The sequence below is a fragment of the Danio rerio genome, chromosome 25 (assembly GCF_052040795.2).
Source record: "Danio rerio strain M-AB ecotype USA chromosome 25, GRCz13ab, whole genome shotgun sequence".
Classification (NCBI taxonomy): domain Eukaryota; kingdom Metazoa; phylum Chordata; class Actinopteri; order Cypriniformes; family Danionidae; genus Danio; species Danio rerio.
Window position 1 is genome coordinate 4,568,600 of NC_141045.1, and position 25,956 is coordinate 4,594,555.

Below are 25,956 nucleotides of genomic sequence, written 5' to 3' on the forward strand. Positions count from 1 at the left end.
CCTAGTAAAAGCTTGATTTGCTTGACCAAGTAATGTCTAATTGGGGTTGGAACTAAATTTTGCAGGACACCGGCCCACCAGGACACCTGGATTTGGACATTTCATTTATACTCATTTAGATGCAGCGAAGTAGAAAACACTTGTCTAATATAATCAAAGACATACATCTGAGGGAATGAGATGGAGGGAAGTTAGCAAGTGCAGTGCATATAAAACTGGATAGGAACACAACCCTAGTCTCCTAATCATGGCTAATCTAAAAACCACAACTACAAACCACAAGGTCTTATCCACATGCTACAGCTATTCTATCCATTGTCCTCTGAGTACCTGCAATGATGCTTGCTTTGAACATCTTTCTTCCATTACAGACTCATGCAATTCCTCAATTTCTTCCCCCTTACCATCCTCCTCTTCATCCGAATCAGAAGTGAGATCAACATCATCTATGACTGTGTAAGGGATATCTTCTTGAGGTGGAGCTTCTGCTTCAATCGCTCCAGCTGGATGCTTGTTTTCTAACTCTAGCAAGAGCTCCCTGTCAATTTGAGAATTAGGGCCTGAATGTTGAGATTCTGGTTTTGTAGATCTATTAATGTCTTGTGAGCCTTTTAACAACTTCTGTGATGGATGATGGATTGATGTTGAAGGTGATGGACTACAGTCTTGAGGACTTGGCGAGCGACTTGGGTTTACTGGACTCGTTGGAACTGAATGTTGACTGCCTTGGTTTGGGGATAATGATTCTTTTGGACTAGCATTTATTGGGGATTTTGGACTTGTTGAAACTGGGCTCATTGTAATTGAAGAGTGTTTTGAACTTGGATTTTGAGGGCATTTTGGACTTGTTGGAACTGTGCTCCTTGCATTTGAAGGTTTGGGGCTGCATGAAAGAGATCTCATAAGTACTGTTTGTTCTTGCTGTGTTGGACTTGATGTAGTTGAGCGCTTTGGGCTACTATTGGAGAGATTTGAAGTCTGTAGTTGGTTTGCAGCATCAGCACCTCTATCATCTTCCTCTAGCATAAATTCATCATCTGAGACATCAGAGACCTGATCTATTTCAGACACTTTGACTGAGCCACTTACAAAGTCATATTGCATTTGCTTTACTTGACTGTCTTCCCCTTGACTTACACTTTGGTCCTCGTCGCTTTGCCCAACAATCATGGACACTGGTATGGATTCACTGTCATCACTATGATCTGCTTCTTCATGTAAAGGACTCTGGGAAAGGTGCTCAACTGGTTCAAACAATGACTCATCTTCAACCAAAACCTCTTCTTGTTGGTCTTTTTCTGCACTTGGCATCTTCTGGTTTAATTCTTCATCTCCCACTTGCGTCCCATCGCTTTTGTCAGAGCCAGATTCCCAGGATACCTCCGGGCTGTCTGGTTCCTTCTGTCCAAGCAATGTCAGAAATAAGTTTAAAGGCTTCTTTGGTTGGGTTTCTTCTTCCACGTCAACATCATCCCAATCATCTTCATCTTCTGCTGCCTTTGACTTGGGTGAAGCTGAGGGAATATCTTGATTGCCGATGTGACAATCATCTGGTGGGTCTTCACATTTAAGAGTTGCTCCATGAAATTCCTCTACTTCTGAAGCCTTCTCTGTTCTCAACAGCTCCTCATCTGCATTCTCATCATCATCCTCCCAGTCATTATCGTCATCACTTTGCTTTTCATTCTTGCTCTCCACCGGATTCTTGTGTAATTTTCTATCCACACTCTGTCCAGAAGCTCGACTGTCCTCGTTGTCCTCCTCATCAGAGAATCTGGCCTCGACTCTGACAGCTGACACAAGACAGCCATCCTCTATACTGGGAATCCGTGGAATTGTTCCACCTAAGAGTGGCTTTCCAGAAATAATTTCTTTCACGTCCATTTCCTCTTGCTCTTGATCCATCCTGTCCTCCCTGACCTCCTGTTCGGATTGGTTGACACTTTCAGCAGCTTCCAATTGTTCTGCTTTTTGAGCCTCAGCCACATCTGGAGTTGTTATTAGAGGCAATTCAGGAATATCTGCTGTCTCACAAGCTGCTGCAGCTTCCTCTGCTTCATCTACTTCTTCGTCATCTTCATCACCATCCTCATCTTCTTCTTCATCATCATCTTCCTCTTCTTCATCATCCTCATCATCTTCTTCTTCTTCCTCCTCCTCCTCCTCTTCTTCACCATCCTCATCTTCTTCTTCATCATCATCCTCCTCTTCACCTTCTTCAGATTCATCTTCTGGACTTTCATTGCCCTCTGGTTTACTACCTGAAGGCAGCTCCGTTAACTCGCTCTGCCCCTCTGACATGGCAGTGTGTAATGGGTTGAATGAAAATAATAAACAAAGGTAACTGTTAGACAGCAAGACAAGGGTTTACCTTAAGGGTGCTGCTGAAGGGGGTGGAGCTCATCTGGGGTGGGTGGGGCAAAGAGGCGGTTTCTACAGGGGGTTGGAGGTAGGTACTGCTGGAGGGGAAGGGCCTGGACAGTGGTGGGCGTTTTTCACCCTTATCCTCACTGTCCGGTTCAGACTCGGATCCACTCCAGGATTTGTCTGCATCTCGATCTGCTATGACTACAGACAGAGACAGCATATCACAATATGCTCAATATGGCGGCTGTGGAAATGGAGTCTCGCCTTTTGCTTTTACTCTTTTACTTTTTTGCATTTGCCTTTACTTCTTGATTCCGGCCCTGTCGACACGAACATGGGTATTTTCAAAACTGGTTCGACCATTCGTCCACTCAATATCAGGTGACTGAAACCCAAAACTATCTAAAAAATTCTGGCCAGGGTACATTTTGTTTTTAAAGATTAACTGTTTTTGCCTCGTGGAATCAGTGAGCAAGCTGTTGTCTCATTTTTGATTGGCCAACTAATGCAGGGTTCACACCAAATTGCTTCACTGCATCACTCGCTTTAGTTTATTCTTGTAATGTTTTTCACCTCACAAAAATTTTACGCTTAAGCTGAATAATTTGAACTAGCATGGTAGACGCAATTGAGGCCAATTCCAAATGTTTACCCCGTTACTAATTTGCCTCTGTTCGCACATTCGCATTGACTTTGTATGTAACTTACTCGAGTGAATACCCAATTTTGCTTTTAGTGTGACGCTAGGGCATACCCTAAAACAGGGATCACCAAACTTGTTCCTGGAGGTCCGGTGTCCTGCAGATTTTAGCTCCAACCCTAATCAAACACACCTGAACAAGCTAATCAAGGTCTTACTAGGTATACTTAAAACACCTAGGCAGGTGTGTTGAGGCAAGTTGGAGCAAAACCCTGCAGGGCACCGGACCTCCAGGAACGAGATTTGCGATCTCTGCCCTAAACCATAGTTGTCAAAGTCAATTCCTGGAGGGCCACAGCTCTACACTAATGATACAAATAATTGAGGCGTTCAAAAGAATCTTGAACACCTTGATCAGTTGCATCAGCTGTGTTTGATTAGGGTTGGAGCAAAACTGTGCAGAGCAGCAGCCCTCCAGGAATTGACTTTGACACCTATGCCCCAAACAGTCTATCACAGCGTGCTTTTGCGTTATCAGGTAGACAGATTTCTTTTACAAAGATGCAAAAATACCCATGTACCATGACTTGGCCTAAGACAGGGTTGTCAAGCTCAGATCCTGTAGAGCCGCAGCCCTGCATAGTTTAGTTCCAACCCTGATGCAACACACATACCTACAGGTTTCAAACAAGCCTGAAGAACTCAATTAGTTTGATCAGGCATGTTTATTTAATGTTAAAATAGTGCAGAGCTGCGGCTCTCCAGGAACTCCATGAGTTTCACACCTGCGGCCTGAGACATTACCCTGTATGAATTCTCTAAAATTAAGCATGAATAAAACTATTTGTTAGCCTATTTTGAGCTTAAGCAATACAATTTTATACAATTTGGGTCAGATTTAAATGGTGGTTTTAAATATTTTACGTGTAGTATTTGCGTGCCCTATAGAAAGCACATTTCTTTTAAAAAGCTGCCAAGATGGCCGCAAGTTTCTTTAAACAGATTTTGCTACAGGGATGGGGCTTAAAATGACAGAACAACCACAGTACTTACTTCACAAAGCCTTTAGATTTACAACTTACCGTCTATCTTTTCCCTTTTCGAGGAGCTTATGAGCTTCTTTAAGTTCACTTTTTGTTTCTGTAAAGTGAAAAAACAATATTACAGTGTTTTAAATCAGTATAACATGTTATTAAGAATGGTTGCCACTGACAGCAGTTACCTTTGGGCTCAAATCTAACTCCTCATCTTCATCTGATGAAGGCCAGGAATCAGCAGCACCACTTTTCGATGCCCTACAAATGAACAACATTTAGAGCTTGATAAACTAATCACATGTATCTGCTATACCCTACTCCTGTCTGACGTCTCACCTGCTGATGGAGTCTGTGTGGGAATTATCCTCTGTATCTGAGAAGAGAAATGTAAATGACATTTCCAACTTTACTTAAGACAAAATAGACCCTCGCTGCTAAATAAAATCTATACTAGTATGAACATCTTGCAATTTACTAAGGACCTATTCACACCGATAAAGTATGTTTTTGTTCTTATCTCCTTGGTTCCCTCATATCTATTATTTAAACATTCATACATCTATGTACACTCATCGGCCAATTTATTAGGTACACCTGTCCAACTGCTCGTTAATGCAAAATTCTAATCAGCCAATCACATGGCAGCAGCACAATGCATTTAGGCATGTAGACATGGTCAAGACAATTTGCTGCAGTTCAAGCCGAGCATCAGAATGGGAAAGAAAGGTGATTTAAGTGGCTTTAAACGAGGCATGGTTGTTGGTGCCAGGTGAGTATTTCAGAAACTGATGATCTACTGGGATTTTCACGCACAACCATCTCTAGGGTTTACAGAGAATGGTCTGGAAATGAGAAAATATCCAGTGAGCGGCAGTTCTGTGGGCGCAAATGCCTTGTTGATGCCAGAGGTCAGAGGAGAATGGCCAGACTGGTTCCAGCTGATAAAAAGGCAACAGTAACTCAATGAACACAGTGAACCGATCTTCTAATGGCTACTTCCAGCAAGATAATGCACTAATAAAGCACGAATCATCTCAGACTGGTTTATTGAACATGACAATGAGTTCACTATACTCAGATGGCCTCCACAGCCACCAGATCTCAATCCAATAGAGAACCTTTGGGATGTGGTGGAACTGGAGATTCGCATCATGGATGTGCAGCCGACAAATCTGCAGCAAAAGCATGATGCTATCAGCACCCAAAATCTCTGAGGAATATTTCCAGTACGTTGTTGAATCTATGCAACGAAGGAATAAGGCAAATCAGAAGGCAAAAGGGAGCCCAACCAGGTACTAGTAAGATGTACCTAATAAAGTGGCCGCTATAGTTTTTGGTGTGAATAGGTTTTAACCTAGTATGCAAGTGTACAACACACAAAGTAGGACAGCTTCTATGATAAGACACAGCATGATTTACCATTCAGCATTGTGTTGTAAACTCTGAGATGGTAAAACATGTCTTGTCTGATCTACTGTAGGCACATGTTAGCAATACCTTTCCCTGCTGCTACGGAGCTGCTTCCTGCTGCTACAACAGATGAGTGTGGAGTAACAAATCAAAAACACTGCAGTCAGTGCTGCAGAAATACTGACGTACATAAACAGGAAACACACAAATCCTTCAATTATGCAAACCATCTTTATTATACCATCTTTATCCAGAGCGGGCCCTCCTAAAGGCAAACCAGCCCCGAGTCCGCCAGGGCTGCCGAGCGCGGATGTGCGTTTCTTTTTGTTGGCGGTAAAATGGGAGGGTGACTGGAGGGCTCTTTTCTTCGTCCCATGCTCGATGATCAAATGTGAACATCTGGAACACAATCACTGATATGAGCTCCGACAAGAAAATAAAACAGGGCTGTCTATTCTGAAAACATCTGCAGAGTTTGCATTATTTCAACAAAACATTGTCGATGCGGTGCTACAATGCATCATAATAAAGAGGATCTATTATGTTCCTTTATCCAAGATGTAAAAATAAGTCTCTGATGATGTCCCTAGACCACAATAATGTTTTATAACTCTCAAAAAAGGCTTTGATCCTAATTGTGGTGTTTTGGTGACTGTTGCTTTAAATTCAAATGAGATTGTGCTCTTTTCAAAAAAGGGCGGAGCTACAAATGCCTGTGTCAGGCAGCATAGTGGCAGATTCAAAGGCAAGACATCCTATGCTAATGAGGGAGAGATGGTCACTAGTGGGCGGGAATTCCCCCCTCTGATGACACGTACAAAGGGAGAATGTCAATCAAAGTGTTTCTGCAGTCTGTTTTTATCAAGTCTGATTATGAAAAAATTATATTAACATTCTGTAATCCCAGTTGTAAGGAAGCAGTGTGGGTTTACACCCCTTATGAATTTTTTGCATAACAGATCCCCTTTAAATAAGCACTAAATGCACTGTTAATACAACAACTCAATGTAAAATGGCGAGTTTGAACTATATGCAGACAAAAGAGAAAAGCCCTTACGCGTGGTGTCCATTCATGACGGCATAATCATCAGATGACCATCCCTTGTCATCTTTTACTGTAATGTCGGCGTCATACTGAAGGAGCAAACGCACCATGCTGATTTGTCCATTGCACGCTGCTATCATCAACGCAGACCTTAATAATGAACAAAACGTGTATTAATAATACTGTTAACAAGAACTAAAAATACAAAAATTATATGATAGTAATTGATTTTTTTATCCATTTTATTATAATATATATATATATATTATTTTATTAGTATTTTTTTATTTTAAAATAATTTTTATTATTATTATTTTATTTCTATAGGTGTATTTTATTTAGTTTGTTACAAAAAATACTACAAATTGTAAAAAAAAAAAAAAACGCAACATGCAAAAAAGATTATTAATTATTTATGAATTGAATCTTTTTATCTAACACAAATTTAATATTTAAATCTAAATATTTGATTTTGTCATTATTTTGTATTATATATATATACACGTTTTATTTATATATACATATATATATATATGTGTATACACACACACACACACACATACACGATTATTTATACACATTGAGTAAACACACACATTATGTAAAAAACTTTTGCTTTGCATGTGATTAATCATTTGACAGCACTAAAATAAATATAAATAAAGGATGCCAAATAATAATTAGTCCATCCAGAATTTTTAGGGATTTTGTATTTATATCTGTAGCCTCAAATAATGACATTTTGTGATGACATTTCTTAAGATTAATGGCATTATTTGCTTCTCAGTTGTTTTTTGCTGTGAAAATACACAAAATCTTCGGACCATTGCACTAGCAAATCCTGGAGATACTGATTAATAAATACAGATATAAAAAAAACCAATGGTACTGACAGTAAAACAACAAATTAAGGGTGTAACAGATCACGGTTGAGCTGTGATTCATACAGATCCCAGCCCACAGTTCGGAACACACATGACCCATGGATTAATAATTTTTTTTACTGGTAGATAATCCTAAATTTGTAATGATCACAGAGAGATCACCTATCGTGTCATTCAAATCACATGTATGAAAGCATTTAGGCTTTCCTGTAAAATATAATAATAACGAAGGAAGTTGTAGTGGGTTATTCAGGATGTGGTGGGTTTCATTAAAGGTTTTTTCTGTCACTACTTGTTTAGCCTTTATTAATGCATCCAGTGTAAGCTGCACGATTAATCAATAAAAGATCGGGATCTCAACACCCACGCAACATAAAATATAAATGATGGTGATTTCTATTTGTTTATTAATCCTTCAAATCTGAAAATGCAAAAATCAAGAAAGAGATTCAGTCTTTAGTTTAGAAACAGTCAAATAACAAATAACACAGACGTACTAGAATAATGGTTATAGTTTAAATAAAAGCACTGATGTTTATGGTAAAGATTAAAATCACCATCATATGCATTTAACTTGATGCTCAAAAATAAAAGTTGTATGCAGCAATTACATTATTTAACCAATAGGTGGCGACAACAAGCCGTCAAAATAAGCCACTGAATAATTCTTCGAAAATGACACATCTAGAAATGAAACATGAAGTTTTATGAGTGAATAACTGAAGCATTTATTGAAAATGAGACTAAAATGAATATGGGTTGTAGAAATTATGTTTGATTTATACATGTAGCGTTATCAGCAACAGTAGTAACAGTGAATTTTTCACAGTACTGAATATTTAACCATTTACTTTTATTCAGCTGATCATTTATTCACATTATTTTTAATTAAACTATAGGCTATAAGTTCTGCTTTTTAGAACCAAAAGTGTCTTGCAGTGCTGTTGTTGTAATAAATGGAAAGCAAATTACATTAGTCTCCTCACATATTTGGTTGATCCGAAAATATGGTCCAATCCGTGACTAAAAAACCATAATGTGGTCTGAACTGTGAGATTTGTGATCTGTTCCACCACTACAAATAATGACTCTAAGACTTCTCCATGTATATCTGTTTAAACGCAGACAACAATGACGAGCAAATAACTCTGTTTCAGTGAACTGATCCATTAAAGTGCATCGCTCATACCGCTGCTCCTGGTTCTTGACATTAACATCCGCTCCCTCTTTCAGTAAAAGCTCCGTCATGTCTGCGTGGTTTTCCATCAAAGCCAGCATCAGTGGAGTGTTGCCATCCTGTCAATCAAACCCCAACATATGTAAAAAGTGTATTGCATTAACCATCTTTCCTTTCAACATGCAAGGCCATCATTTTCGGTTTATAAGTGCATCCTGCCATAAGCTATTTGATAAGTCTGAGATGTTGACCTCTGACTGAATTACCATATAGTGATTCAGTAGAGAAGTTTTGTATCTTTTGCAGGGCTGTTCAGTGTGGTTTAAACTAGGGATGTTACAATACTCTAATATTGAATTGTTTGGTACGTCCTCTACGGTTCAATACATATATGGATATTAATTTTTTTTCAGCTATGCATTAAAATAAAAAAATTGTATTTCCCCTATTCCTTTATTTACTTCTTGAACTGGCTCTGTGCATAATAAATATGTCCATCTGTACGACTTGATAAACATGCACACGGTTACGCCTTAAAATGTAAACACTGGGGATATTGACCTAAAACCAAACCGAACCATGAGAAGTCTGTGTTGTTGCACCCTAGTTAATACTGTAATAATCTAGAGACCTTATTTTGTGCGTCGATGTTGGCTGAGTGCTCCAGGAGCTGTAGTGCTACGGGTAAAGAAGGGATGCGGGCAGACAGGTGTAATGCTGTGTTTCCATTGATGTCCACCAGGTTTGGATCGGCCTCGTGTTCCAGGAGCAAAGAGACGGAGCGATCTTGTTCACACTGAACCGCCTGCGAGACACACACACACACATACATACACGCATGCATACATAAACATCACCAGTCAGCATGTGTTCATATTTACAGTGCTCAGCATAATTATTCCCCTTTTGAAAATGAATATTTTATCCATTTCTCACTAAATATAGCCAATCATTTTTGGTTTATTTAAAGAAAACAGTTTTATTAAACATTTACGTCCATTAAAACATGAGTTTGGTCACCTAAGATCTTAAGGAATAAAAAGATAATGCATTTAAATTAATTTTTTGGGGTTTCTCTTGATTTTTACTGTTTCTTTAAATCTTGTTTAATCTATTTTCTCAAACTATATTTGTGTGTAGTAACTTTTGGATTCTGTTCTTATGTTTTTTTTTTGTTAGATTCGTTGTAGTTTTGGCTTTGGTACCGACTAATCTAATGCATATCCACAAATATATTACTGTAAAGCATCCTACAGAAAATATTAATGTAAAAGAGAGATCTGTGATGGGTGTACTCATTTATGCTGCATGCGCACTGAATATGATTTTCATCATTTCATAAGGACAGTCTAAGTTTACCTTCATTAAGGCGGAGCGGTTCTGATTGTCACATAAGTTGAGCTTCACTTTGCTCTCCACCAAGTACTGTACCACGTCCGTGTGTCCACAGGCACAAGCGATATGCAGCGCAGTTCTGCAGGAAAAGAGACATTAATACTTTCATTAAGTGACAATATTTGAAATTAAATCACATCAAAAGTGAAAGTTTCAAAACAAATTTCAGTTAAACCAAAATGTTCCAGAGTTTCCACATAAAGGCAAGGCAAGTTTATTTATATAGCACATAAACAGGAATAAAAAAGTTTAGGACATAAAATGCAGACAATAAAAATGATTAAAAACAGATAAAAACAATTTAAAATGCGTTAAAATAGGTTATAAAAGAATGAAAAAGAAAACGAAAAAACATAATAGTGCAATCTGTCGGACGTAGCACAGTGCTCATACAGTAAAGGCACAGCTAAACATGAAAAAGCACAACAATTTTGTTAACAATGAGCACATAATTAGTATATTAAAATGACTTCTGAAGGAAAGTGTGACACTGAAGACAAATGTTTATGATATAATTAAAAAAAAACTATTGTGATAAAATTTCATATTGTTACTGGTTTAGTTATAAGTAGGGCCAGACGGAATCTGCGGACATTTTTTGCTATTTCTGTGCAGAATTTTGGTAAAAATCTGCAGATTTTTGTGGAATGATTTTGGGAGTATCATAACTAAAACCTTAAAATATTAAATAAAAAGTAATATTAATTAGATACACTTTATTTGGTAAACAAAGCAAATCTCTCATTTATCTACTAAAAGAGAGAAATTATTACTTTACAAACTTTATTGTAAATAAATCATTTAAATATTTTCACATTAGTCAATAATATTACTGAAATTAATTTAAAAACGGAATAAATTTAAATGTTCACACATTTACACAAGTGAATAAACAGAATCAAAGATGAGCCAAAAATCTGCGAGCGCAGATTCCGTGTGGGCCTAGTTATAAGTTAACATTATAGTTCAAAACACCCACTTCACACAATCGAAATATCCTGCATTTAAAAAAAAAATAGTAATAGTTAATAGTAAAAAATGTCACACGAAAAGAAAAATTATGTCTAGCTAATATGAATAAAGACTGAACATCCCATTTTGGTGTCCATATCAATTTTTTATTTATATTTTTTATTTTCTTAATCAAAAAATAAAAAGTGACTTGTAATCATAAAAAGCATGACCAGCTTTTAATGGTAAGCATTTTTTTAATTTTATTATTTACAATCACGCTTCATAAAAACTGAAACACAGTCTGCAGCAACACTTTGATTGACATTCTCCTTTTGTACGTGTCATCAGAATGGGAAAGCCCCGCCCATTAGTGACCATCTCTCCCTCATTAGCATAGGATGTTAAGTATGCCACACAGGCACCGCGCTCTTTTAAAAAGAACACAATCTTATTTGAATTTAAAGCGACAGTCACCAAAACGACCCAATTAGGATCAAAAGGGGCAGTGTCAAAGAGTTATAAAACATTATCTATGTAGTATTTTGAGCTGAAACTTCACATACACACTGTAGGGAAATAAAAGGCTTATTTTGCATCTTGTAAAAAGGGCATAATAAGTCCCCTTTAAAAAGTATTTAAATGATTCTTGTTTAAAATATGTAATACTGGATGGCAATGACTTAATGTAAATAATGTTATATGGATAGCAGCGAATAGGCTAAAACATTGTCTTTGAAGCAAGTTAAAAATAAAGCAACTACTGGCCAAATCCCTATTGTTGAACCCTTAAGCTTAAGAAGTTAAGAAGACACCTGGAGCCATAAACTTTCCATCACAAGATCTGATGGTTGGTTGGTAAAATTCTGATTTTTGATCACAATACAAACACAAGTAGACTTTAAAAACGCTTCAGCATACTGTAAAAAAATATAATTTAAATAATATTTTATTTTAATTAAATCAAATTAACCTTTTTAGTCATCTGAATTTACATTAATCAAACTGATCAAAAATATTAAGGTATAACTAGGCCCACACAGAATCTGTGCTCGCAGAATTCCGCAGATTTGTAGCCCATCATTGGTTCTGTTTAATCGCTTGTGTAAATGTGTGTAAAATCATATTTATTCAGTTTTTAAATTCATTTCAGTAATATTATTGACTGATATGAAATATTTATATGACTTATTATTAACAATGTAGTTTGTAAAGTAATGTTTCCTGTCTTTTAGTAGATATATTATATAAGAGACTTTACCAAATAATGTGGATCTAATTGGATTTGCATTGTAAACATTAAATGCAAGTTATAAAGGTATTACTTTTTATTTCATAAATTAAGGTTTTAGTTATGATGCTCCCAAAATCATTCCGCATAAATCCGCAGATTTTTACCAAAATTCAAAGCAGAAAGAGCAAAAAATGCCTGCAGATTCCGCCTGGCCTTAGGTATACCTGATTCACTTATTAAAATAAGTAAAAGCCACATAAAAAGATTTGGTGTCTTGACTTTTTTTTATTACAATTTTTACACTGTACATCCACCATTACCTGTTTTCCTTATCCAGCTGGTTTAAATCGTTCTTTTTGGCCAGCTGTCTGAGTTTGACCACATCTCCGCTGAACGCAGCCTTGTGGACCTTCCCGAGGTCTTTCTCCTTGACATCGTAGCTGGCCGACAGTACGCTCGCGGTCTCAGAGGCGCTCGGGGAGCCCTTCTTCTTCTTAAAGTTGAATATCTTCTTCATGGTCGCTGACGGCACATCTCCATCCGCAGACTGTCGTTCACCTGAGGCTCAGGTACTGATCGCCTCGCATGTCTCGCCCATTCTCTAAGAATAAATCCTGCAAAGAGGATTTGAGTTATTTAATAATGACAGAAGCACAGGTCAGTCTGTCGCGTGCACATTCAGCCTGCTGTCCTTGTGCTGCTTATGCTCGTTTAAATAGACTGCACAAATAAAAGCTATTTATTTTTGTATATTTATGATTAACTAGATTATCATTCATTTTCCTTCAGCTTAGTCCCTTTATTCATCAGGGGTCGCCACAGTTGAATGAACCGCCAACTTATTCGGCATATGTTTTACACAGTGGATGCCCTTCCAGCTCCAACCCAGTACTGGAAAACACCCATACACTCTTACATCTAATTAAGTTTATTTCAATCACCTATCTCCTCCATAAACCACCACCTTATCGTGGTGGAGGGGTGTGAGTGCCTGAGTGATCCTATAAGAGCTATGTTGTCAGGGGCTAATGCCCCTGGTAGGGTCTGCCAAGGATAGCAGGTCTTAGGTGACAGGACAGACAAAGTGCAGTTCAAAAACCCCTGATGAGTACAAGGACATCAAGGACTGTGACGTTGCCTGGTATTTTGCAGCTGGGGCCCCACCCTGGAGCCAGGCCTGGGGTTGGGGCTCGTATGCAAGCGCCTGGTGGCTAGATTTTTTCCCACGGAACCCAACTGGGCTTAGCCTAAAGGAGCGACCTGGGGCCATCCTCCTGCGGGAGCCGTTAGGACCGATGCATTGTGGGACGGGTGGTGGTCGAAGGTTAGGACGACCAGGCAATCTACGTTCCTACTCTCACCTATGGTCATGAACTTTGGGACAAGATCTCAGATACAAGTGGCCGAAATGAGTTTTCTTCGAAGGGTGGCAGGGCGCACTCTTATGGATAGGGTTAGGAGCTCTGACACCCGGGGGGAGCTCGGAGTAGAGCCGCTGCTGCTCCACATCGAGAGAAGTCAGCTGAGGTGGCTCAGGCATCTGTTTCGGATGCCTCCTGGACGCCTACCTAGGGAGGTGTTCCAGGCATGTCCAACCGGGAGGAGGTCTGGGGGAAGACCCAGGACACGCTGGAGAGACTATGTCTCTCGGCTGGCCTGGGAATGCCTCGAGATCCCCCCGGAGGAGCTGGAGGAAGTGTCTGGGGAGATGGAAGTCTGGGGTTCTCGCCTAAGACTGCTACCCCCACGACCCGGCCCCAGAAAAGCGGCAGAAAATGAATGAATGAATGAATTCCCCTATAGCGCATGTGTTTGGACTGTGGGTGGAAACCAGAGCACTCGGAGGAAACCCACGCCAACGCGGGGAGAACATGCAAACTCCACAGGGAAATGCCAACTGACCCAGCTAGGACTCGAACCAGCCACCTTCTTGCTGTGAGGCAACAGTGCTAAACAGTGGGCCACTGTGTCGCCTTAACTAGATATTAATCTAAAATATTTATTAAAGTATAAACTCAACATGTATCAACATATAAAAAGTGGTGATATCATGTCATTTTCAGGGTACTTATTCATAATGGTGTGTGCAAAGATACTGTAAAAACTGCATGACATAGCATGGTCCTTGAAATAAATATTTCAATCCCAACTGAAATAAATAATTTCAAATAAGTTTTTTAAAAAAAAGCAGAAAACGTCTAACCACAATGTCTGCAAACTAAAGTAACAAAAGTTATTTTATATGCAAAGAAAAAATTATTACATCCAAGTTTTAATGTTTAAAATCACTTTTTAAAAGTAATAAAATAATGATATATGATCATAATTCAGCATTACAGATATTTTAATGTTTAAATAAATGGGTGAAATCTAGTGGTTTATAGGATATAAACCTTTAAATTAACGTTATACAAAATATAAAGTTTTAAACTGATTTTGGGATGGACTGAGATCTCTAAAAGAAGGTGTTTTAATACTTCATCAATGACTGACAAGATGATATTTAATATTTGATATTTAAAGTAACGTTACAGTTACACTGAATGACATTTTAGTCGATGTCTTTTGTAAAACATGTAAAATAGTGATATTATTTAGCTGCGAAACATAAAACTAAGCAGAAAACATTACTAATGTACGAAATGAAAACATTTTAATGCTTATTTTTTTCCTTTGATGCTTGAAATCCAATTTTCGCCTTTGTCTCCTATACAGCGTATTACATAAGAGGTAAATGTGACAAATATAACACGAAAATACAACATTATTGTGTGTTAAGCAAAGCTCATAATCTCAATGCTCAGATCAATCACCTCAACACGTTAATCTGCAATGGTAGTTAAACAGAATAACATTACGAGCTTGCAAACTCACCTACATCGTGGTTTCGCTGCAGGGCGTCTATCACTGATGTTTTAAAAAAATAAATAAACATTAAATATGTTTAAATGATCTCCGTTATCGAGTATGACACATAAATGCTGCTCAAACGATTAGCCGTTTACGACGCTAGCAAGCTAGCTGCTTCTGTTACCATGGTAACAGCATGACGCTCATCCTGATCCTAATAATTCATTTTAAATTGAGTGCCAAATAAATAATAGTTGAGAAAACAGAACGGATTATTTAAATACATTTTAACGTGTTGAATGTATGTTTAATATCACAAATTCGACTACTCTACGAGCACGGAACTCGCTGTTTTTTCCTCTGCATTCACACGGAACGTCGGACACCAACACGTCACTAAGTAGGCGGAGCTTTAGGGTTTCCATCGTGCATTGGACGGTTTGAATCAATGACAGACATGCGTTTCCTCCAATAAGTACACAACTTGCTTTTTCCTCAAACCTGATTGGGTAAATCTGTCTTGACGGACAGCAGTACTGTCCAATCACACTCAAGGATTCACTGAAGCGACCGTTCGTAGCTTATTATTCGTCAAAGCAGAATTTAAAACTATTTAAACCGTTTTGAGCGGGTGCCTAGAAAACAAGAGGCAGCCTAGTCGAAGAGAGAAACTAGCTTCTAATGTTCAATTAGCGACTAATGTTTATAAACAAAATACAAGGAAGGATCGTAACTTCGGATCGTCGGATTGTTATTTTTGCAGCGCGATCGTGAATAAAGGCTAAAGAGGTAGATGTCGATTTAACGTTACGTTTTATTATGCTGCTTTTTACGTTAGCCAAGCTCGCTAACGTTATCGATTCTTGAAAAAGCCACATCTGTACTATAATCGCATGTTATGTTGAGTGTTTATGTTATTTTTAATGCTAAACCTTAGATTACAAAAGATGAAGAATAGTGTCCTTTGTTGTTGTAATATTCAATCTTTTTCATCTGCGTCTGTCTGTTTTGGGTTGATGTTGTTGAAATGTTGATTTTATTTATTCAATGAAACGTTAAAATAAGTTAAATGTGTTTATATTTGTTTATTTGGTCAAACTAAATGAACGAAGAAAACATCTCATGCTTTAACTATGAACGTGTGTTAAATATTGATTAGTATTAATCATTTGTAATTCTAAAATAACATCTAACGTTAATATCTGCCACTAAAATGATCTGAATTTTCATAAGAAACAGTCTAAATTGTTATTTTCTTTGTTGTTGCATGACAGATTGATTGTCTTGTCATTTTATGCAAAAGTAACGCATATAAGTAACGTATGCAAAAGTAACGCATATATCCATTATGTTTTTGTTGCTCGTTTCAACTCTACAACGGAAAAGGAAGTTAGTTTAATGTTGAATGTGTTTTCAATGTGACATCCTGAAATGACAGCATTGTGAAAGTGGGTTCAGGGCATCAGTTGCATACAAATTGATGTGTTTCTTCTAAAATATATTGGTAGTTTATTCTGCTTGCATCATTGTTTTGTGTTAGTCAATAGTTAAAATTAATAATTTAACCATGTATTTCCAGGGGAGCCACAATGAGTTCCTTACCTGAGGCCACACGCTCCCTCATGCAGGTTTTTAATGGAAAACTGCAGGATTTTACCAATGAGATTGATAATGTCCACATGGTTTGGCTGGAGGAAATCCAGCAGGAAGCTTATCGCATGTTTTCTAGGTAAGCACCACTACTAAGCTGTTATTATGAATGTATGAAACTGTATATGATTCTCACTAAAGGGCCATTCAGATATTCCAAATAATGAGATGTCTTTAGAGAAGGAGTGCCCAAACTTTATTATATGAAGAGCCAAAAAACAAATATCATTGATGGCCGAAGATATATATATATATATATATATATATATATATATATATATATATATATGTGTATGTATATATATATATATATATATATATATATATATATATATATATATATATATATATATATATATATATGTATGTATATGTATTTATATATATATATATATATATATGTCGCCTTTACATCTTGTCATATGTTGAACAAGAGTCAAAGGCGAAAATGGGATTTCAAACATCAAATTAATATAAATATATTTTACATTAAAAGTTGCCATTGGTCATTTCTTTATTTCTTTCATAATATAATTTTTTAAAATAAAAAACATTACTTTCAATTATATTAACTAATGCAGTATAACTTTTTCTAACTCTTAAGTTATAATAAGTCTCTGCATTTTCCTCTATGCATCGTATGTACATTTTAAACTAAATTTAATTAATTTACACCATTTAAATTGAAACATTTAATTTCAGATAGCTTTTTGTAACTTAGCAATAAAACAAATAAAAGGTTACGCTCATTTTTTTTTAAACCATTTTTAGATGGGAAGGCACTGGCAGGCCAATTCAAAGGTTACCATGTGCCAACTTTGGCCTGCAGGCCCAAGTTTAAGCATCTCTGATTTAGAGAAACAATAATTTGATGACATTATATTTTGCACAAACATATTCTATCACTTTTTGGACATTTAATTTTATGCAGACACCAACATGTATTTTTGTTACCGGTAATGATATAAGCAATATGATTAAAGCAATGTGTTGTTGTACAGTGATTTCAGTACAGAGCCAGAACTCATGCCTAAGACTCCATCACAGAAAAAGTCAAACCGCAGGAAACGAGTGTCGATGGAGCTCAATGAGTCTCGCAGCAAAAGACGGTGAGTTTTATTTGTTGATGTCCTAATATTTTTGCTTGTATGCATGTGACAAAAACATTCAAAGCTGATTTTATTGTTTGTAATATGTACTTCAGATTTTAAATGCTGTATATTGGGAGTTGTTTGTTTTCTGTGCGGTTAGGACCATAAAAACCATTTGTTTTTGTAGTGAAATGCATATTATTTTTGTTTTAATTCACTGTAAAATAACTTTAAATGTTTGTATTTAATAGTCTGGCCATAAATGTCAAGGTCATACATTTATTTTTCCAAGGATGTTCTCAAATGTGTACTTAGACAAAATTGATAATAATATTTACATTTACATTTAGTCATTTAGCGACGCTTTTATCCAAAGCGACTTACAAATGAGGACAAGGAAGCAATTTACACAACTATAAGAGCAACAATGAATAAGTGCTATAGGCAAGTTTCAGGTCTGTAAAGTCTAAGAAGGAAAGTATTATTATTATTATTTTTATTTATTTATTTATTTTATTTTATTTTGAGTACAGTTAGTGGTATATCCAGAGAGGCAATTGCAGATTAGGAAGTGAAGTGGAGACTAAATAGTTGAGTTTTTAGTCGTTTCTTGAAAACAGCAAGTGACTCTGCCGTTCTGATGCAGTTAGGGAGTTTATTCCAACAACTGGGCAGATTGAATGTGAGCGTTTGGGAAAGTGATTTCTTCCCTCTTTGGGATCGTTGAGGCGACGTTCATTCACAGAACGCAAGTTTCTGGAGGGCACATAAATCTGCAGAAGTGAGAGCAGATAAGAAGGAGCAAAGCCAGAAGTCGCTTTGTAAGCAAACATCAGAGCTTTGAATTTGATGCCAGCAGCAACTGGCAGCCAGTGCAAACGGATGAGCAGCGGAGTGACATGTGCTCTTATAGGTTCATTGAAGAACACTCCTGCTGCTGCATACTGGAGCAGCTGAAGAGGTTTGATAGAGTTAGCTGGAAAAAAAATATTGTTTTGCTTTTATCCTTTTTATTTTTTTTTTTTGCCTTTCAGTTTATCAAAATAATTTTAAATAACACACTTATCGCTTAAATCAGTTTTATTTAATGTTATCTTTTTTTACATCGTCTTTGTTGCTGTAGTTTCTCCAAGGGTAAACGCAGCAACTTGCGTCGCTCTTCAGTCCAGTTGACCCTGAACACCATTTCTGAGCTCGTTACGCCGCACGTCCCGAACGACAGCTCAGAAAGCCTCACCGAGGAACCTGCTCGTCGCACACGCCGCAACAAAACCGCCGCTCCAGCTGAACCTGAACCCATCAAACGCAGCACCCGCAACAAAGCTGCCACCAAAGCCGAGGAAGAAGTAGTGGAGGAAGTTCCAGAAGTGAAACAAGCCTGTGAGGATTCAACATCCAATAAAGATCAGCTCCTGGTGTCTGCTGCTGTTGTGAAGATTCCCTCCTCGGAGCGTCTGAGTGCGGAGTCGCTGCTGAACAGCGGTCAGTCTCCTGGAAGATCTGCTAATAAAATCCCCATCGCTGCGTCTGGGCTGCAGAACACTCCTCAGGGATCTTCTCGGACATCAGCTCGCAGGTCTCTGGTGGTGCGACGCTCGCTTGTCGGACTCAGGCATAGCATGACTCAGGAAGCTGTTCGCAGGGCGTCCCGGCGATCTTTCCTGAAGAAGAAAGCCAGACTGGGAAACTCCACCTGCAGCAGCTCCGTCAGCGGTAAGACTAGCTCCTACATCTATAAATCGCCAGCTCTGTGTGAACCTGGTTATATGATTCAGTTTGGTCAATTGGATTTCGAGGAAATGAGGTTGCTGTTTATACATTGTGTTTTAATATGTAAAGCTGAACCACAAAATATTCATGGGTATAGTTTTGGCAGTAGGCACCAATATGTTGAATTGGTCAAAATATTTGATTTTCCTTTTATGCCAAAAATGATTAGAATATGAATTGAAAATTCTTTCATTTTCTTCCGTAAATATATCAACTTCATTTTTTTTTCAATAAAACATTATTTGCAAAAGTATTTGAAAAACAGAGTCAAATGATCTTTGCTCCAACAGAGCCCCCCACTCCTCAGCACCATTTATAAACAATATGTTATGCCCATTTTTAATCTGTTTTACATTCTGTCGCAATATATACATACATACATACAATACAAATAGACAAAAGTTCCATTATATGTTCACTCATCTATTGTACATATATACGCACACAACAAGTCACAATAGGTTAAACAAATTTAAAATAAAGAAATAAAATAATTTGGATAGAAATTAAAATGTAGTCAAATAAAATGGGGGAAAAATGTGAGAAACAAATAAACAATGGTCAAACTGAAAATATTAAGTTTGGATCCATTTGTTTTATATATGTCAACACTGGCTGCCAAATAAGATGACATTTTTGACTGCAACCTTTGGTGGAGTACCGAATCTTCTCCATTGTAAGATGGTACATAAGGTCCCTAATATAATGATTAAAAGCAATTAATGTTGAAAAAGAAATCATGCTTTTGGTATTATTGTCTAAACCGGAACCGTAATTAAACCAAATATTCCTGTAACAGGGCAAGGGTCAATTGTTTATCAACTTAATTTTTGATTAGTAATTTGCACTGCTAAGGACAACCTTAAAGGCAATTTTCAGTATTTGGATTTTTTTTTTTACCTCCAGTTTCCAGATATTAAAGCTTTATCTCCCCATTATTGTCCTATCCTAACAAAGCCTACATCAATGAAAGTTTGCTTATGGTTGGTTTTGTTTTTCAGTGTCGCTTTTGTCCACTTTCTTGGTTTCTTCAATGAAAGTGGATGTATCTATGGGTTTTTCTGATCGTTTAATTTAACACTGTGATATTGCTTTATTCGTTTGCATGTAAATGTGAACAGAGACAATAGAAACAAAGTAGTCAAACTAATTGCATTTATGTAATGTGGAAAAGCTCAGAACATTGTAGACACTGTCAAAACTCGTGTTTAACCAATTTAGGATTTGATTTAAAAATTAAAACTTATTTTACAACCATTTGTAAATGGGGCATAATTGTAGATGACTGAGTTAAGATCAGTAATACACTTAATAGGATTTGCTGCTTTCTCAGCACCAGGGCTGTACTGATATGCAATTTTTGGCTGATGTCGATAACTTTTTATGTTCAGAAACTGTAACAAGGTTTAGAAAAATGAAGTTCAAGACTGATATTTTTCAGCCTTTATCAAAGACATTTTTATTTTACTCTAACTGCTGAAAACTGCAAGAAAACATCCAGATTTTTCTTCTTTTTTTTTTTATAAGTTGTGCATCACTACAGTCATGTAGTTGCTTTAAAGTGATTGTGTGTAATTTTTATGCTTTTTCCAGAGGACATTTGTATGGATGTTGAACCTGAACCTGAGGACATGGACAACAGAGAAGAAAAGTGAGTGATCTTTTTATTATTATTACCATTATTATTTCTTCAAATGATAGAAAAATGTATTCTGAAGGTTATTGCACACTTTTGGTCAGTTATTTTCGCATGTTAAAAAACAAATTCTTTCCCAGAGATGGGAAGCGGCTGGAAGGGCATCAGCAAGTTTTTACGCAGCGGGATAAGTTGGTGGTTCATTCCGCTGTGGCGACCCTGGATTAATAAAGGGACTAAGCCGACAAGAAAATGAATGAATGAATGAATGAATAAAAAAAAAATTGACCACAGGTTGTGTGAATCATACTGACACAAAGCCTCTGAAACGGGGTCAGATTTATTTTATTTTTCTCTTCTCGATTTTTGCATTTGAAAAAGCAATTTGAGGGGAGTTTTGAGAGTTGAGAGCCACCGTACAAGCGAAAACGAAATACAGAATACAGAATGTCATTTCAGCTACAGATAACTTTAAAACAAACACAGTGCTTAAAATAAAGACAGAATGTGGCGGACGGCTGAAAAACCTTATATGCTGAATTCAGTGACTGGTACACCTCTCCCCTGCTTGTATGCGTCCGTCCGTCCATACATTTGATGTACTGCCCATAGACATTATAATTAAAAGCATTGTCCGCTTTCGATCTGTTGCTTTGATGCATCAACGCGGCCTCCATCTATTATAATGTCCTATAATATGCCAGTCTTGTTCAGGATTTGTTTACGTATGTGAATGTGTGAAGCATCACAAGCAGTGTATCAAAATTCCACTGATTTCCTGAAATAAACTTTAGGATAATCCAACGTAGCTCCTTTTATAATGAGCTGAACTGTTGTCCTTCCTCTCAATTAGATAAACACAATATGCAGCATATTCCTCTTTCTGTTTCTACTTTGGAGAAGAGAGGGGAACGTATCACTGCCTAAACTGTCTCCGAAATACGAACATTTTAGACTTTAGCGTGCAAAAACCTTTAGTCTCAGAAAACTGCAGACTGTGAGTCAAACCTCCAACCTTTGAGTTGTGTGTAATGTTTCTGTGATTTGTTTTAGGGTTGATGCAGAACCAGCCACTGAAACCAGGCCTGAACCAGAGATCATCCAACCTCAGGTAAAAAGAGCTTTTCTGCTGTGCTTTTCTCTTTCCTTCATTTAATAAGACACCAAATAGTCTAATTTAACCACATGCAGTCACATAAGAAGCTATTTTTTTGTATTGTGTAAGTAACCAATAGATCTGTGCTTTCATAGGAACCGGAACCTGAGAAGATGGAAGAAAAGGAAATTGAGCTTACAGAAGAGAAACTGCCAGAAGTGATTATTGAATCTCCCAGCACTACTGAGAACTGTCGTTTAACACGATCCAAGGCTCGCACTTCAGTAACAGGTACACATCTAACAGATCATCTGATGGTGTTCATTGTAGATTATGCAAATTGGTCTGTAAATAATGTTTGATTTATTTATTTTTTGTCCTAACAGATGACAGTGGAGGGTCAAAGTCCATTGGAGATGGCCGGTAAGCAAGCAGTCTATTAGTTTTCTTGTTTATGGTTGTTTGATCTGTGCCATATGTAAGGAATTATTGATGATTGGCTGTTGAACGATCATCAAATATTTGTACTTGTATAGGACCTTTTACCAGATGTCATATTGGACCTACAAGACTAACTCATGTTTTTTTTGCTTAAAACTGAAGACCCAACTCACTGTTTGTTTCTCTCTAAATATTCCCCTTACTGTGAAACATTCTATTGCTCTGTCCCATTTGTAATGATTGCAGAAGGTTTCACCCAAAGAGATATACAGCAAAGTGTTACCAGCAAAATGTTTAGAATCTCATTTTAACGTTTAAAGTCGAATCTAGTTTTTGTATTCATTTGTTTGCGGTTTTAATTTTATTTCTTTTTAATGAAGTGTTTTTGTCATCAAAATAGTCGTTGCCCACCTAGCAATTTGGTGTTTAGACTTCTAATTGACATCTAATTGTAGATGCCTTTGCTAAGGCAAGGCTAAATTTGGGCTGTCAGATAATAGACATCTTAAGAATAGACCAAAACTAGACTAGTCATCACATGCAGATTAGACCGATTTCACATATGCAGTCATTTATGTATTTATTATGTTTATTTTTTTAATAGCTAGTCTATCGTGTGGGTTTCCTCTGGGTGCTCTGTTTTTTCCCCCACAGTCCAAACACATGCACTATAGGCGAATTGATAAAACTAAATTGGCCGTAGTGTGTGTGAATGTGAGAGTGTATGGGTGTTTCCCAGTACTGGATTGTGGCTGAAAGGGCATCTGCTGCGTAAAACATTTGCTGGAATAGTTGGCGGTTCATTCTGCTTTGAAGACCTCTGAAATGTAGACTAAAGGCTTGTACACACTGGTGACGCTTTACTTTTGCGGTTATCGTCAGTGTTTTTTGAGATGTTTTTCCGGATTAAAACCAAAGCCATTTTTCATTTGGCGCCGAGCAGAAGTGTAAGCAAAATCGCTACTTGACATTGAGTGGCGCTACACAACTTTAAGCTTCTATAACAAGCTGTCTGTATAAACAGACACACAGCATCACGCTGTCTCACACACACAAACATAGACAGCACCGAACAAATAAACACACGCGTGCTTGCTCGCTCGGGAGCGATATTGTGAGACCGCCCACTCCTGTTCAAATTACATCAAAGTTACCAACTGCTCCCGCACTTTATTCAGGAATTCATTCCCGCACTAAATGAAATCTGGTCGGGTCCCACAACAATGCACAGGTACAGCCACGGGAATGCAGACCTATATCCAGAAGTACAGCCAAGAGGAAAAGAAAAGAGAGGAAAAGTCACGGCAGCAGGTGAAATGGGCCACAGTAAGAGAGAGAGAGAGAAAGAGAAATGCAGTTCACTTTCATTCCCTCAATTGCAGAAAAATAGCGGCTTCTGCTGTAAGTTTCAGTGAAAGCTGTCCAAAATACAGACACGGAGTGAAATTGTGCGCATTTTTAAGTAGCTGGCGCCTGAAGTGTTTTAAATACCCGCGCTCGCGACAGAGCGCATATGAGGTAAATGACGCCAGTACATAATAACCGGTTATGATTATTACTGAACTGATACCGTATTGTCCGTGTCTGCATCGCGGAGCACCGAAGAAACAATTCATTTCAGATGAATTGAAATTCAAACTTCAGTAGCTACTCGAAAAAAAGTGCCAATCTGATCGGTGGAGACGATTTTGATGCGGCAAGTCAAAACATAAAAAACGAGCATGAGGCGTTTCTTTAAAATGACGCTTTTGCGCGATGATTTGCATGATCACATTGGTGCCCTTTATTAAGTCTCGAAGCGTTAAAAATCGACTGAAAACGTGAACAAAAAGCATCCCGGTGTGCACGAGCCTTTAGTTGAAGGAAAATGAATGAATGACTCTGCTTTTCTTAGATGTCTATTAGATGTTCACTGAGCGCAAATGTAGCCTACGTTATGTTTAGACGTCTAAAAGACTTATTTTTAAAGCCAAAAATGCTAGCTGGGTGTTGACAATGCATTAAATGTAAATAAGAGATAAAACCAGAAAAGATTTTAGAATTTTTATCATTTATTAACACAAAAAATCTTATTTAATTGATGTTTTATTTTGTTTGTTGATTTTTAAATTGTATATTTATTGTTGAAAGATTCCTGCCATGAAGATAGCCTTGGTTGCTGACATGGCACTAAATAAAAAATACATTACATTACAGTAAATAAGAGATATCTTATGATTTATATAAAGAATAATGTGCATTATTTTCTAAGTCAACTGTCTTAATTCAATTATTCTATTTATACTACTGTTCCCACAGCTAAAGGCACTGTTCAGATGTTGTATTTCAGCCATTTACAAGGTTTATGTCTTCAACATGCTCCTGTGTGTAGCACTAGTTTCTTCCACTTTTCCTCCAAAGTCTTCTGTTGTGTTTTGATGTGGTTCAGCTGTGAAGTAACTGAAATCATTCAGCGTAGTGACATGGAGATGTAATGTGCGCAAAACATGGCAGAACTACTTTAGCCGTGCGTTTATCTGAAAAAAAAAAACACACGCCTAAGAACAGGGGTGTCAAACTCGAGGCCTATCGATATTATGTTACCCTCAAGAGTAAATGATTCACACCAAATATAAATTTAAGTATTCATGCAAATGGTACTGAATAAAATGCTTGATGCATTTGCATTTACGAAAAACACCCCATGAGTAATCTAGATAAAGTGGCGCAGTGCTTTTGCTTTGTGACCTCAGCATTATAATAAATCCAAGCTGCTTTGTCGTGTAAACTACATCTCCCATGATGCATGTTTGTTTTGCAACTCAAAAATGAGCTATTGTTCCAAAGTTCTGCTTTTCCCAAGCAGAGTTAACCTGATAAAAGAATTCATCTTAAAAATAACTTGAAGTTCCGTCTATTTTACGTTTATGCAAATGAGTGTATTTATTTGTTACTTTAATATTTATTAATAAAATAAGGAGATGATTATTAAACGATATGTTAAGAGGCAGTAACATTTCTACAGTAATGCAGTTCTAACCTGGAGCCATAATGTTAAAGTGGCCCAAGTGAAAATGAGTTTGACACTCCTGCCTCACAATGTTCATCAGCCAATCAGAAACAAGCATTCAACATTGTTTACTTTGTGGGTTTCCATCAGGTCTACACGATCAGGCTCTAAACGTCGTGCTGGTGAATCGGAGATGAGCACGCCAAAGAAAAAGAACACTCCTCCGAAGAAGTGCCTCACGGTATGAGCATCTCTGACCACTGTAATGCTGCCCATACACTCATTATCAACCT

General features: G+C 37.3%; 2 protein-coding genes across 59 annotated transcripts in view; one reads left to right on the plus strand and one right to left on the minus strand.

Annotated features, from left to right (window-relative positions):
- Positions 1 to 15,352, minus strand: part of aard (alanine and arginine rich domain containing protein) — a 76,800-nt gene extending 61,448 nt beyond the window's left edge. For 17 of the 57 annotated variants that reach the window (XR_015525602.1, XR_015525599.1, XR_015525598.1 and 14 more), the window contains 11 exon segments: positions 15,015 to 15,352; positions 12,461 to 12,754; positions 9,920 to 10,034; positions 9,192 to 9,365; positions 8,573 to 8,679; positions 6,512 to 6,649; positions 5,696 to 5,853; positions 4,381 to 4,417; positions 4,230 to 4,302; positions 4,090 to 4,147; positions 2,372 to 2,568 (listed from right to left, as the gene is read on the minus strand). Coding sequence is in view for 41 of the 57 variants with exons in the window: in NM_001442371.1 (NP_001429300.1) it covers positions 2,372 to 2,568; positions 4,090 to 4,147; positions 4,230 to 4,302; positions 4,381 to 4,417; positions 5,696 to 5,853; positions 6,512 to 6,649; positions 8,573 to 8,679; positions 9,192 to 9,365; positions 9,920 to 10,034; positions 12,461 to 12,657 (1,254 nt within the window). In the remaining 16 variants the exon portion in view is untranslated. 57 annotated transcript variants of the gene reach the window in all.
- A 253-nt stretch (positions 15,353 to 15,605) lies between these two features.
- The window catches only part of incenp (inner centromere protein), a 29,853-nt gene continuing 19,502 nt past the window's right edge, over positions 15,606 to 25,956 (plus strand). For both annotated transcript variants that reach the window (XM_087311419.1, XM_087311420.1), the window contains exons 1-9: positions 15,606 to 15,779; positions 16,570 to 16,719; positions 17,642 to 17,749; positions 18,855 to 19,444; positions 21,095 to 21,152; positions 22,191 to 22,248; positions 22,389 to 22,524; positions 22,620 to 22,656; positions 25,814 to 25,904. In XM_087311419.1, the coding sequence (XP_087167545.1) occupies positions 16,580 to 16,719; positions 17,642 to 17,749; positions 18,855 to 19,444; positions 21,095 to 21,152; positions 22,191 to 22,248; positions 22,389 to 22,524; positions 22,620 to 22,656; positions 25,814 to 25,904 (1,218 nt within the window). In that variant the 5' untranslated portion in view covers positions 15,606 to 15,779; positions 16,570 to 16,579. The remainder of the gene's footprint in view (positions 15,780 to 16,569; positions 16,720 to 17,641; positions 17,750 to 18,854; positions 19,445 to 21,094; positions 21,153 to 22,190; positions 22,249 to 22,388; positions 22,525 to 22,619; positions 22,657 to 25,813; positions 25,905 to 25,956) is intronic.